The sequence below is a fragment of the Theobroma cacao genome, chromosome 9 (genome assembly GCF_053813885.1).
Source record: "Theobroma cacao isolate CCN51 chromosome 9, ASM5381388v1, whole genome shotgun sequence".
Classification (NCBI taxonomy): Eukaryota; Viridiplantae; Streptophyta; class Magnoliopsida; order Malvales; family Malvaceae; genus Theobroma; species Theobroma cacao.
In genome coordinates this window covers 47,096,319-47,109,498 of record NC_142647.1, presented here as the reverse complement: position 1 = coordinate 47,109,498, position 13,180 = coordinate 47,096,319, and the positions used below count along the sequence as shown (strand labels likewise).

Below are 13,180 nucleotides of genomic sequence, written 5' to 3'. Positions count from 1 at the left end.
AGACACGTTTCATGGAAAAATCCAAATGGGCCCCTACCAGGAATAAATTAACTTCCTAAGAAGACAAAAGCTCTTCTCTATATATAGATACCCCGTCCATCTAGCCGTCGTAAAGCGTGAATTTAAAAAAACCATGCCTGAGATGAGCAACCTTGATTCCTACCCTCCAGTCTTTCGCCATCTCAACGGTGCTCCCCAGATAGCTGCTGAACTGAAAAACGCCATGGAAGACACTCAGGGTTCGGTACCTATTCCCGTGGTAGATCTTCAGTTTCTTAGTCTGGATAAGCTTGGAGAGGCTTGTAAAGATTGGGGACTTTTTCGTTTGGTCAACCATGGGATTCCTCCAAGCCTTTTGAGCCAACTTCAAGACCATGCCAAAAAGTTATTTGCTCTATCCTTTGACTCCAAGCAAGCCCTTCTCACAAGCCCTATGTCTTACTTTTGGGGCACCCCTGCCCTTACCCGATCCGGGGATGCCCTAAGGGGTGCCTTAAATATCAACTGGTTGGAAGGCTTAAACGTTCCACTCAGTCAACTACCACAGTTCCAATCTGAAGATCCTATGCTTGATTGTTTCAGGTAACTGTTTTCATTTTGTTTCTTGTCCTTTCCCTGTTGATTGTTTTTGGTGGGCATTTTGAGATTTGTATTGCTTTTGGGTGGGCAATAATACCACGAAGTGACCAAATGATTGAACTGTCTCGGATTTTCTTTTGCATAAAATGAAGATTGCAAGGTCAGCATCAATAACTTTTCAGACCCCTGGCAAAAATGTATGTAACAAAATAATAGACCAATCGTCAGACTTTCTTTGAATTTTAATTTCCCATGCCTTACATTTTTTACCATATGGTTCATTTAATAGTTTGAAGCTTAAAATAGGAAGAAATTAATTAATTTCTAGGCACTTGAGTATGATGATGTTATATTTTCTGGATGTGGGGGAGGTGGTATCCACCATCTGCAACTGGATATATTTTAATAACACATACCTCATTTGTCAGTCTTAGATTCATCAAGAATTTCCTGGCTGTGGGACCAATACGTCGGTTTGGCTAACTATCATAAATTGATGGTACAATGAATATTTTTCTTTCCACTGTTCCCTTTGCTTGTGATGAACTTTGTGGAGACGACCGGAGAATGCTAATCATAGATGGTCGTCGTCCATAGTTGTCAAACTATATATGTCCCAATGCCAATTTATGTCATGAACATTGAACTAAATGTAGCAAACAAAATACCATAGAAAAGGATAACTAGTCTTACTTCATAGGTGGGGTCCATGTGAGCATCCTCATCGTATTACTGATCTTTATATACGTACATATGAGAAAATATAAAGAGAGAGAGGAACGATTTGGATCTCATTCTTCTTACAAAAGGATAACTATATTTAATGATCTTAATTAGTCGCTAAAACTTTTACTTTATGAATGATGATAAAGCCTGAACTATAACTAGATTCATGTCCTAAATCCTGACACTAACAATTTTGTCTGATTGCCCATATCTATCTAGCTAGATGCCTTTATCGAATTAAACCTAACTCAAATGGAAGTTGTTCGAGTAAGATTGAATTCATTTTGCCTAGGATCCTCTCAGAGTATATATAATGCGTCTTGATATTTTATATATCGAGCAACTAATTATTCATTCCCATTGCATGCTTTGTCAGCTAATGCAAAGAAGGAAAAATCATCAAAAGCATGAAGGAGCAAGAATGACTTTCTAACAGCTTTTGATTGATATGTTTTAGTGAAGAAAAGTGGCACTGCCCCTCAATGTCTTAGGCTTTTCTATCAATAGAAAATTATTCTTTGCCATCATATATATAAACAAAAACCATAAAGTCCTTGGGGTCTGCATATTTTTAAAACGAATCTTCTTTCTCAGTTCTCGACATGACTATCATGGTCGCTCAAAGTAGTGTAAAACTTTTTATAAGAACTGAATTATATCTCCCTTTCACATAACATAAATCCAAGCTACAACTCACAAAGAGATGCCCCACCTTACTACTTTGCTATGTCTTGCTAATCAAAATGATAAGTGATGAGCTTCTACAGGCTGATATGTATTTGTCTAACTCCTTTTATTTCTTTCTGTGTAACAAGATATTTTTCTTTAACTGTCCTTTTCGCTAGGCTTTTGTTGAAAGAATATGGAAGGCACCTCGCAAGAATTGCTACGACCTTGTTTGAAGCAATGGCGAAGGATCTCGATCTGGATCCTAAACAATCCCAGTCTTACTTGGCAGAATCCACTGGATTCGTACGTGTTTACCGCTATCCATCTGGCTCCATGGCTGATGAGGCTTGGGGTATGATCGCACACACTGATAGCTCAGTGCTTTCTATAGTGAGCCAAGACCAAGTCGGGGGACTCGAAATTTTCAAGGACAATAAATGGCTCCTGGTTAACCCAATCCCAAACACTCTTATAATCCATGTTGGTGACATGATGCAGGTCTACAAAATCTTACTTGATTTTAATTTCTTTTCAGCTTTCATCTCCTATTACTTTGTCATAATTTTCTGAATAATTTTACTTACACAATTGAAGTTTACTCCCCGAAAATCCTATTCTGGAATTCAAAATCACACAGTCAGTGAATTCCATATACAAGATGTCAATCATATAAGTAACCTGAGGAAATGAGACCAAGATGTATATTAACCAATATCCCTATATATATATTCATTACTGTTGGAAAGTTCACCTTTTTTGTTAAAATGTTTGTGACATAGGCTATAAGCGATGACGAATACATCAGTGTGAAACACAGAGTGAGAGTGAACAAGCGCGAGGAGCGGTTCTCAATTTGCTACTTCGTATTCCCAGCAGAAGGCAGTGTCATCCACAGCTCAAAGTACAGGCCTTTCACTTACACAGATTTCCAAGAACAAGTGCAGAAAGACACCAAGACTCTAGGATATAAAGTTGGGCTCGAAAGATTCAGGCTTATTGCAGATGGTTGATTAGTCCTTAGCGATCATGGGTTCTTTCATTTATGGTGTGCTTTTCTAGTTACTAGTTAATTACGGAAAACGTTAGACTTCAACGTCTTAATCCCATGTTTCCTGCCCTATTCCTGGGATCATGACTAAGAGTGTGCAGCAGAAGTTTGATTATGGAAAATGCGTATCTCAGTGCTCATTGTGTGTTCTGTTCTTTCCATTTTTGACCAAAGGCCTGCCCTAATATAAAATATGTCAGAGGATATGGAAAAACTACTAGCTAGCAGTGGAATGTGGAACCCTCAAGAACTGAAGATGTAGACAAAGGATTGGCTGCTCTTTGCCTCTCAATAATTAAGTTAGCTACTTTGTGGACAAATAGAGAGATAGGGTTGGGCTGCTTTCAATATGTCGCCAGAAAGTAGGTCTGCAAACCCGTTGTTACCTTCGTGTACTTGGGCAGTTAGGCTGCATTTATCTCCAGCTAGCTAAAGTTTTATTATTGAAATCAAGGCTGAAGCATTGACTTACCAACCATGATAAAATGGTATAAATAATTTGAATCCCCATCTTTGAATTGTTTAATTTAATTGATTAGTTGGTATGTTTTGGCTTAAATTATTTAAAAATTTGAATCTTATGATTAACTTTTTATTATTTTGAGTTTTTCACTTATAAAACTCTTTCAGTGAACTATTAAAAAAGAATCATTGATTATAAATATTAATTTATTTATATATCTAAATCTTCACCCTTCCATTTGATTCCATTTCTAAATATGTCCAAACAATTTTTGCTACTAAATAGTGATAATCAATGATAGATGAAGATGCATGAAAGTTATAAAGAGTTTAAAAAAAGGAACTCCACTTTCTCTTTTGGGTGCTAAAAGAGCAACCCTCTTTTCGCACTCTCAATTGGTACTTCCCTTGGCGGGGCCTGAATGATGAAATTACACCTACTACTTGTTCAACAAATGTCGAAAGGGTTACATTTTTATGACATCAAATCACTATACTATACTATACTCGGGATATATAGTTTTGAGTTAGTGATATCAGTTTGGAAGTGCAGAACTAGATTTTGATTTGATAAACCATGTGAATCTTGTCTCTTATTTTTTGTTGCTTTTTGTGAATGATTAAACAAATTGACTTAAAGTGACAACCTGCTCGTCATCGAACTCAAAATATAGATCCCATCGATCACTCCCCGACAAAAGTCTTTCAGCAATTTGTTGATAAGCCGGCCTGGGGAAATCACTGTTGGAGGCATTGGAAGATTTATGATAAGATGTGCATTTTGAACAACAGCCTGACATGTGTTAACTCTTTGATTTGAGATGAAAGTGAAATTAGGAAACAATGTTCAGCTCTTGGAGATGAGAAGTTTACAATTTGCTCTCATCAAAACTAGTGTACATGGGTATCTGCTAAGGATGAGAGCTCAGCACAATTAGTTATAGCCAATGGTTGCATCAAGATCATTTTATCAGAAATAGCAAAAACAAAGTATCAAACAAGACCCACAGCAAGAACCGTCCCATTTAACTTTTTCAAAAAATGGTAGTCATAAGCTCATGATTGATATTGTTTATTATGCTACTAAATTGAAAAGTAATATCTTATGTTTTAAGACGACTTCTTGAAAAGAAATATGAACTTATCATGGAAAAATCGAATTAGAGATCAAAATGCTAATTTGATCGCTATGATCTTTATCTCAAGCAATAGGATGTTCAAGTTGAATATCAAGATAATTGATCCAAAGTGCTTGAAGGCTAGTGTGCAAGACTGAAGCATGATGTTGGCATATGAGGTTTGTCCAGCTGAACTTTGGTGCACTCAAAGCTACGAGAGAAAAGAAGAGGCCCTCAAATCAATCACCCCAATCAATTGTGTAGAGCATGCCTACTTGGTAAGCACGCCAGTAAAAGTTTTCCAAAGGAATCCATGTCACGAGCAACCAAGCCACTTCTATTTGTTTTTACCGGTACATGAGTGTGGACCAATTAATCCATCTTCTTTTGTTATAAATAAATAAATATTTCCTACTTTTCATTTCTTTTAACACTTTCTAGATTACCACAACAAAATGGAGTAGCGTACAAGAAGAATATATAGAACTATTCTTAGCATGGCTAGATGCGCGTTGGAAAGCCAAAAATGTGCTCGAGGAGTTTTGGGCTGAACCTATTGCTCGTGCAGTTTATTTGTCCAACCGATCTCCAACAACAAATGTCAAAGATCAAACTCCTCAAGAAGCTTGGAGAATCATTTGCAAGTCTTTGGAAGTATTGGATATGGTCATGTACCCCAATATGAAAGATCCAAACTTAATGATCCAAGTATCAAGCATTGTCTTTATTGGTTATGATTCGGATTCAAAAGGCTAATAGTTGTGGTAAGTCGACATGTTAAGTTTGATACTACATGGAATTGAGAGGCACAAGAAGAACAGATGTATGATTTCTTTCCATTTATTGACTTGTGAGTCCGAATAAGTTGCTGCAATTTCCTGTACTTAAGCTATTTGGCTTAGAAGGTTGTTGAAAGAACTACAATTCTAACAAGAAGAAGAAGCTACGGAGATTTGCATTGACAACAAGTCCGCACAAGCACTCGCTAAAAATTCAATATTTCATGATCGAAGCAAGCATATAGACACAAGATATCATTTCATTAGAGAATGTATTGCTAGAAAGAAAATGGAGCTCAAGTAAATGAAGGCTCATGATCAAGTCGTAGATATTTTGTAGGAACCCTCTCAAGTTTAAAGATTTTTGTAGATTAAGAACAAAACTTGGGGTGATGAAGAAATTTTCAAATTGAGGGGGAATGTTGAAATTAGCAATCTGAAGTTTTTTGCGTGTTTAAATTCATTGCATGTATCTTAAATTAATGTGATTCACGTACGTCTATTAATTGTTGTTTTATGCAACTAGATGATGGGAAGGGTCATTTATTGTACCTATAAATACCTCTTGTACTAGTCAATTGAAATGCAAGTGAGTGAAACTAGTTTTTATAAATTTTCCTCTTCCTCCAATAGGAAATGGACACGGGATCCTATCCTCCCCTGTTTAGCCAACGAAACAACCCAAACCAGAACGTTGACCTTGATGAATCCATCCAAGATGTGGAAGCTTTGGATCCAATCCCTCACATAGACCTTCAATACCTTGACTTGGACCAGCTTGGAGAAGCCTGCAAAGACTGGGGCCTATTTCGTTTGGTCAACCATGGGATTCCTTCAGAGCTACTGCTCCGAATCCAGGACCAAGCCAGAGAGCTTTTCGCCCTTTCGTTCGAGTATAAACAGGCCATTCTAAGGAGTCCCCTGTCTTATTTCTGGGGCACCACGGCTCGTACAACATCTGGGGGGATCCTGAGGAGTTCCAAGAGTATCAGTTGGGTAGAAGTCATTAATTTCCCTCTCAGTCAACTCCCACAGTTCCAAGTTGAAGATTCATTACTTGACTCTTTCAGGTAAAAAACCTTTATCTGCTTCTTATCCTTTCCACCGATTTCAGTAGGGTATACTGACTGATTAGATAGCTAAGATCCTTCTTGTCACATACATAAATTAGTTTTAAGGGTTTGCTTGCTAATTAAAATATAACATATACATCACTCCAAATATATATATATATATAACATATACAAAATTAAAAATGTAAATAAAAATTGATAAAATAAATGATAATATTTTTCAGAACATTTAAGCACATATCTATATTGAAAGTAAATTTTAATTTTCCAAAAAAAATTTCATCCCATTTTTTTACTATAATTATAAAAATATTAATATTTATCAATTGTGTAAAACATTCAAAATTTATATTTATAAATGTGTATTCATTAAGTAACATAATTGACATATTTTTTATTATAACTATTTGTAAGATTTATTGAGTTTATAAATAAAAATTTTAATTGCATTGAATGATTTCATTAAAAAATATTTTTTAATATTTTTATAGTATTGAATAATTTAAATATTAATATTTTAAGTTAAAAATTTTTAATTAAATATTAATATTTTTAATATTTTAAGTTAAATATTGATTTTTTTAATATTTTAAATTAAATATTAATATCCATTAAACTTATATTACTACGTTTAGTATAAGAGTGTTTTTTTAGTTCTTCTTAAAATGTCTTACCCTCACAAGAGTATAAGACATTGTAGGTGATCAATAAATATTTTTTCTATTAATTTGTAAAATATTTTATATTTGAAATAATTTTTTTATTTTTTAAATAAGTATAAATTCTGAAAATATATTTTAAAATATATTTTACGTCAAAACAAACTAATCTTAATAGACATGGTAAATTTGGGGTAAACAGTTTTTAACTATACTAATTCACTGTTGCAAGAAAATAATGGTGCATCTGTACTGGAAAGCTAGGCCAATTATTGTAGTTGACTGTATCATTTCAAGCATAGCTTTCTTTGGATTTTCCACATCAACCGTACTGTTGACGATGAAAGGTAGGCAACTCGCTAGCTAGGTTGCGCATGTTAATTTCACATGGACGGCTCTTTGGATCAAGCATCAACCTGATTAGTCACTAATTAAGCAAAACTTAGCTTAGCTTAGGTGAGTCACGTGACAAAGAAAAAAAGAATGAATTTAACTTGAAGAACTAGGTTCAGGCTAATAAGTTCTTTCTTATAATAAATTAAAGCAAAATGTAAGGTTTTTTACTTTTGCATTCGAAATCTAGATACTGACAATTATTTTTATCTGTTCTTTAATGAATCCAAGGCACCCTATGAGGGATGCATTTTTCTCTAATTCCTTGAATAATTTAAATCTTGATTAAATATGGAAACAAATCCTTTAATTATATTAAGAAAGTTAATTTAATTTTTATTATGTTTAATTAAGTGTTTAAGTTTTTACTTTGGATCAAATAAGACCCTCACACTAATTGTTAATTAACTTCCATTATTCAACATTACAATTAATAATTTTTTTGGCACATTATTTTCCATATAGCATGTTGATGTGTTATCTTGATGACGTTAATGTCATATGATAGATGACGTTGTATAAAAAATTATTGATTAGGAATTGAGTTTTTTTTCCTTTTTTATCCATCTAAATATTCAGAAATTATTAATTACGATTTAAAATAAAAAATTAAAAAATAACCTATTTGTTTTAAACTAATTGTCATAGTTTCTTAACTAATTACCATGTTCTTAATTGAAATCATCCTTTCTAACAAAAAAAAAACCTTTACTTTCTTCAATATTCCCTAACTTTTATTATATTGAAATCATCAAGCCTTTACTTTCTTCTCTCTCTGTATGCAATTTCTATTCCTCTTCTAAAAATAGTTCTTTGAGTAGTCTTGAATTTTTTAAATCAGATGTAAAGAGAGAATCTATTATTGTTAATAAATAAAATTCGACACTATTAAATTTTCTTTATAGATTCTTGGGAAGAAAAGAATATTAGATTTTCCTTACAGATTTTAGGAAAGAGAAAAGAAGGATTTAATTTTATTTTATTGTAAATCAACATTACGTGTCTTTATTAGTTTCAATATAATAAACGTTGTGTGTCCTACCTTTACTCTTTCTTTTCTCAAAATTGTTTTTGAGTATTCTCGAATTTCTCTACACCAACTTTCAATTGAGCAACAATGGTTTCAATCAAACTAAAAAAATTGGATTAGATTTTTTTTTATTACGAATGATGGATGGTAATTAGTTAAAGAATTGAAACAATTAGTTTTTTTTTTAATTTTTTATTTCAAATCTCCAATCAATAGTTTTTGGACATTTGAAAAGGAAAAAACCTAATTTCAAGTCAGTAATTTTTTATGCCACATCATCTATCACGTGACATTGAATTTATCAAGATGACACATTAACATGACGGTACCGTTGACTAACAAAAGTTAATCAACAATTAATGAGAAGAGTTTATTTTATTCAAAATAAAAATTAAGGGATTTATTGTAAAAAAATTATATATGCTAAATTGACTTTCTTGATATAATTTAAAGATTTATTTAGATATTAAGCCACAAATCTTTATTGTTGCACTAGATATTTATTGGATGAATATGGAAGGCACCAGGCTAGACTTGCTAGAACTTTATTCGAAGGTATGGCCAAAAGCCTCAATCTTGATCCGAGACTATCAAAATCTTATTTATCAGAAGCAACTGGATTTATTCGCGTTCATCGGTACCCAAGAATTTCTGAAGGCAGCCAAGCCTGGGGAGTCGGGGTCCATACAGACAGCTCAATTCTTTCAATATTGAACCAAGATCAACTTGGAGGACTAGAGGCTTTCAGAGAAAACAGATGGTTCCCTATTAAACCCATTGCCAACACCCTGATTATCAATCTTGGAGATATGATGCAGGTACATCTAAACCCTAACAATCTCTTTTTCCCCTTTGAGTACTTGCATCCGGCTACTTCATTGTAATACTTTGATTCAGTGCAGACTAGTGGTAAATAAGCTCTTGACTCTTCTTGGAACAAGAAGTTCAAACTGGGTGTTCTACCAAATACCAAGTTCTTAATTTATGATCATACACTAATTTATGATTAAATTGTTACGTCGTTATGTTTATAGCTTAATTTGCTGACAATATTTTGTTTTGATCAGGCTATAAGCAATGATAAATACGTGAGTGTGAAGCACAGGGTAAGAGTGAACAAGCAGGTGGATCGAATCTCAATAAACTATTTTGTGTTTCCGGAACTTGACTGTACTATACAAAGCTCTAATTATGAGTGAACAAGCAGGTGGATCGAATCTCAATAAACTATTTTGTGTTTCCGGAACTTGACTGTACTATACAAAGCTCTAATTATAAGCCTTTTACTTACAAAGATTTTCATGCACAAGGACAGACGGATATAGAGACACTGGGATATAAGGTTGGCCTTGAAGGTTTTAAGCTTAATAGGGATATTTAAGCATATGTTGGGTTAATCATGTTAGCTAATCTGATGACTGAACCAGTTAATCAGTTTTTTTTTTTCTTTCTTTCTTTCTTTTTGTTTGTTTAACATTAGTTTTGATGCTTTTGTTGTGGAGCAGCTCTATTTATGGTATATTCAAGGGGTTTGTTCTAGAATAGGATGAGTTTTCTAGATATTTAATTTTTTGATAATTTATTATATTATTTATAATAAATAAAAATTCATAAAATTATTATACATCATTTCAGGTCCTGTTTTAATAACTAAACAATCCGAATTCGGACAAAATAATACTATATTCTATAAAAAAACCGTTACTATAATTGCTCTGAATATCTAGTAATGTTCCAAAGTTATGTAGTATGTTTCATTTGTATGTAGCATAACATACTAGTGCTTGCCATAGACGATAATGTACTACTCTAAAAGCAGCTTTTTCGACACCTAACCATAATCATATATAGCTGCAAAGATACAAAGTAAAGAACAAAAAACATTTATGTTTTTGAAATGAACATTAAATCATACCCTCCTCTCTTCAGGCCACATAGCAATCTAACCCAGAACATTGACCCTGATGAACGCATCGAACATATCGAAGATTTGGATCCTATCCCTGTCATAGACCTTCAATGCCTGGAGAAGCTTGATGGGGCCTGTAAAAATTGGGGTCTCTTTCGTTTGGTTAACCATGGGGTGCCTTCAACACTTCTAAGCCAAATCCAGGACCAAGCCAGAAAGCTTTTCTCCCTCCCATTTGAGCATAAACAGGCCGTTATAAGCAGTCCTCTATCTTACGTTTGGGGAACTGTATTCCTTAGCTCATCAGGGGCTGCCTTGAGAAGTTCGCAGGATATGTTCAATTGTTGGGCAGAAGTCATCAATTTTCCTGTCACTCAACTCTCACAGTTCCAAACTCAAGATTCCTTGCTTGACTCTTTCAGGTACAGCAGTTATAAATGTGCGTCTTACGTTCCTTCTTCTAGATCCCTTTTTAATAACTATTTTAAATATTTTGAGAATAATCTATTATATTCACATAAATTGACATTAAAAACATGAAGTAAGATTAACTTGCCTGCTTGGTCACTATGCTAAACTTGTCTTCAACATATGTGTGTGTCTGGATTCTTGTATTTCTTTGGTTTTCATTCTAAATTTAACAAGATCTCTATTCTTTGTGGTTTCACTAGACATCAAGTGGAAGAATATGGAAAACATCTCGCTAGAATTGCTAGAACTATCTTCCAAGTTATGGCGAAAAACCTCAATCTAGATCCAAGGCAATCCGAATCATATTTAGCAGAATCAACTGCATTTATTCGTGCTCACCGATACCCTCAAATTTCTGAAGGTAAGCAAGCTTGGGGTGCAGGACCGCATAGAGACGGCTCTCTTTTTTCAATTTTGAGCCAAGATCAAATTGGAGGATTGGAAGTTTACAAGGACAACAAATGGTTTCCTGTGAAACCCGTTGCCAACACCTTGCTCATCAATCTTGGTGAAATGATGAAGGTCTGTTTAAGCTCTCATGCACTTTTCTAATATCATTTTCTAACCTTTAATCAAAACATAATAGTTAAAACCGACAAGTTATGACTAAGTGCGAATACAGTTACTTTTTTGCATGGTTTATGTTACTTTTTACTAACTTGTTGATTTGGTTTAGGCTATAAGCGATGACAGGTACGTCAGTGCGAAGCATAGAGTGAGGGTGTACAAGCAAGAAGATCGAATCTCGGTAAATTACTTTGTGTTTCCAGATTTTGACTGTGTTATCCGAAGCTCTAAGTACAAGCCTTTCACTTACAATGAATTTCGAGCACAAGGACAAAAGGATATTGAATCCTTGGGATTCATAGTTGGCCTTGAAGGTTTCAAGCTTAGTAAATAGGATTATAATTAAGTCTCTATTGGCTTAATGATTTCAGTTTGTGATGATGGTTGAAGCTCTACGTATAAGCTTTTCAGTTACAATTAATGAATTTCGAGCATAAAGATTGAAAGATATTGAGTCCTGGGATTCGTAGTTGGCTTGAAGGTTTCAAGCGTAGTAAATAGGATTCTAATTAAGCCTTGGCTTAATGATCTCATTTTATGATGATGGCTGAAACAAATATCAATAATCAGACATCTTTCTTCTTCTTTTACCAGATGTTTTTGTTGCTAAGTAACTGTTATAAATAAGAATAATAAATAATTAAATAATGATTTAATCAAATTTTCTAATTCATTTCTGTTTATTTATTTATTACAATCGCGTAATTGAAAGATTGAGATTTTAAAAAATGAATTTCGAGCACAAGGACAGAAAGATATTGAGTCTTTGGATTCATAGTTGGTTTTGAAGGTTTCAAGTTTAGTAAATAGAATTATAATTAAGCTTTTATTGGCTTAATGATTTCATTTTGTGATGATGGCTGAAACAAACAATGATAATCAGACAATTTTTTTTACCCAGATGTTTTTGTTAAGTCGATTTTATAAATAATAATAATAATAAATAATCAAATAATGATTTAGTCAAACTTTCTAATTCATTTTTGTTTATTTATTTTTTACAATTGCAGAATTGAAAGATTGACATTTCAAAAACATTAATTAATTTTTGTGAGTGTCAGTTATAAATATGTTTAATCAAATTATAGTAAAACAAAACTATCTGATTTTATTTAAATTATTTTTTTTAGAAAAAGCTTTACCTAAATGATATCTATGTCAACATGGAAAGAGTAAAAACAATCCCCCTAGAATTCGGGAACTACCTCCTATATATTGCTTACTCTAACTTACTTGAAAATTTAAAGGGATATGTATGTATGTATAGCAACTGAAGAATGACAAAATTCAGTCAAAATTCATGTGGGTAATACATAAAATAACCACCATGAATGAATTTGGATTCTTCTTATCAATGTTTCCCTCAAAATTTGGATGAATAAATAGAAAAACATTCAACTTCTAGACTCACACAAGAATTGAAAGAAAGATGATCACCAGCAGTACTCTATCCATTTTAATTCGGAATATGCTTTTTTCGTAGTCACACAATTCCTCTTGTGTTTGCATGGTAAGCTATGCATGCTACATGAACAAACAAATAGACTCTAAAAAGAATATAATCACACGATAAACAACCTTTCTTTGCCATTGGAAAAAGCAATGGAAACTCTGAAAAACCAAATGTAATATATATATATATATATATATATATCAAAGACAAAAGGTGTCTAAAAGATTTAATATTATAAAATCAT

The 13,180-nt window shown here is 33.2% G+C and overlaps 3 protein-coding genes across 3 annotated transcripts; all 3 read left to right on the top strand.

The window, feature by feature from the left end:
- The first annotated feature begins 89 nt into the window (after positions 1-89).
- Positions 90-3,548, top strand: LOC18590474 (gibberellin 2-beta-dioxygenase 6-like). The gene is made up of 3 exons (XM_007016013.3): positions 90-582; positions 2,151-2,472; positions 2,754-3,548. Exons 1-3 carry the CDS (start codon positions 134-136, stop codon positions 2,982-2,984), a joined length of 1,002 nt encoding a protein of 333 aa, XP_007016075.3. The 5' UTR covers positions 90-133; the 3' UTR covers positions 2,985-3,548.
- Positions 3,549-5,981: 2,433 nt separating this feature from the next.
- Positions 5,982-10,076, top strand: LOC18590473 (gibberellin 2-beta-dioxygenase 8-like). Its single transcript, XM_088810108.1, has 4 exons — positions 5,982-6,451; positions 9,033-9,354; positions 9,604-9,660; positions 9,744-10,076. Exons 1-4 carry the CDS (start codon positions 6,018-6,020, stop codon positions 9,915-9,917), a joined length of 987 nt encoding a protein of 328 aa, XP_088666234.1. The 5' UTR covers positions 5,982-6,017; the 3' UTR covers positions 9,918-10,076.
- A 357-nt stretch (positions 10,077-10,433) lies between these two features.
- On the top strand, positions 10,434-12,047 carry LOC18590472 (gibberellin 2-beta-dioxygenase 8-like). Its single transcript, XM_007016011.3, has 3 exons — positions 10,434-10,867; positions 11,117-11,438; positions 11,593-12,047. The coding sequence occupies exons 1-3, from the start codon at positions 10,434-10,436 to the stop codon at positions 11,815-11,817; spliced, it is 981 nt and encodes a 326-aa protein (XP_007016073.3). The 3' UTR covers positions 11,818-12,047.
- The last annotated feature ends 1,133 nt before the right edge of the window (positions 12,048-13,180 follow it).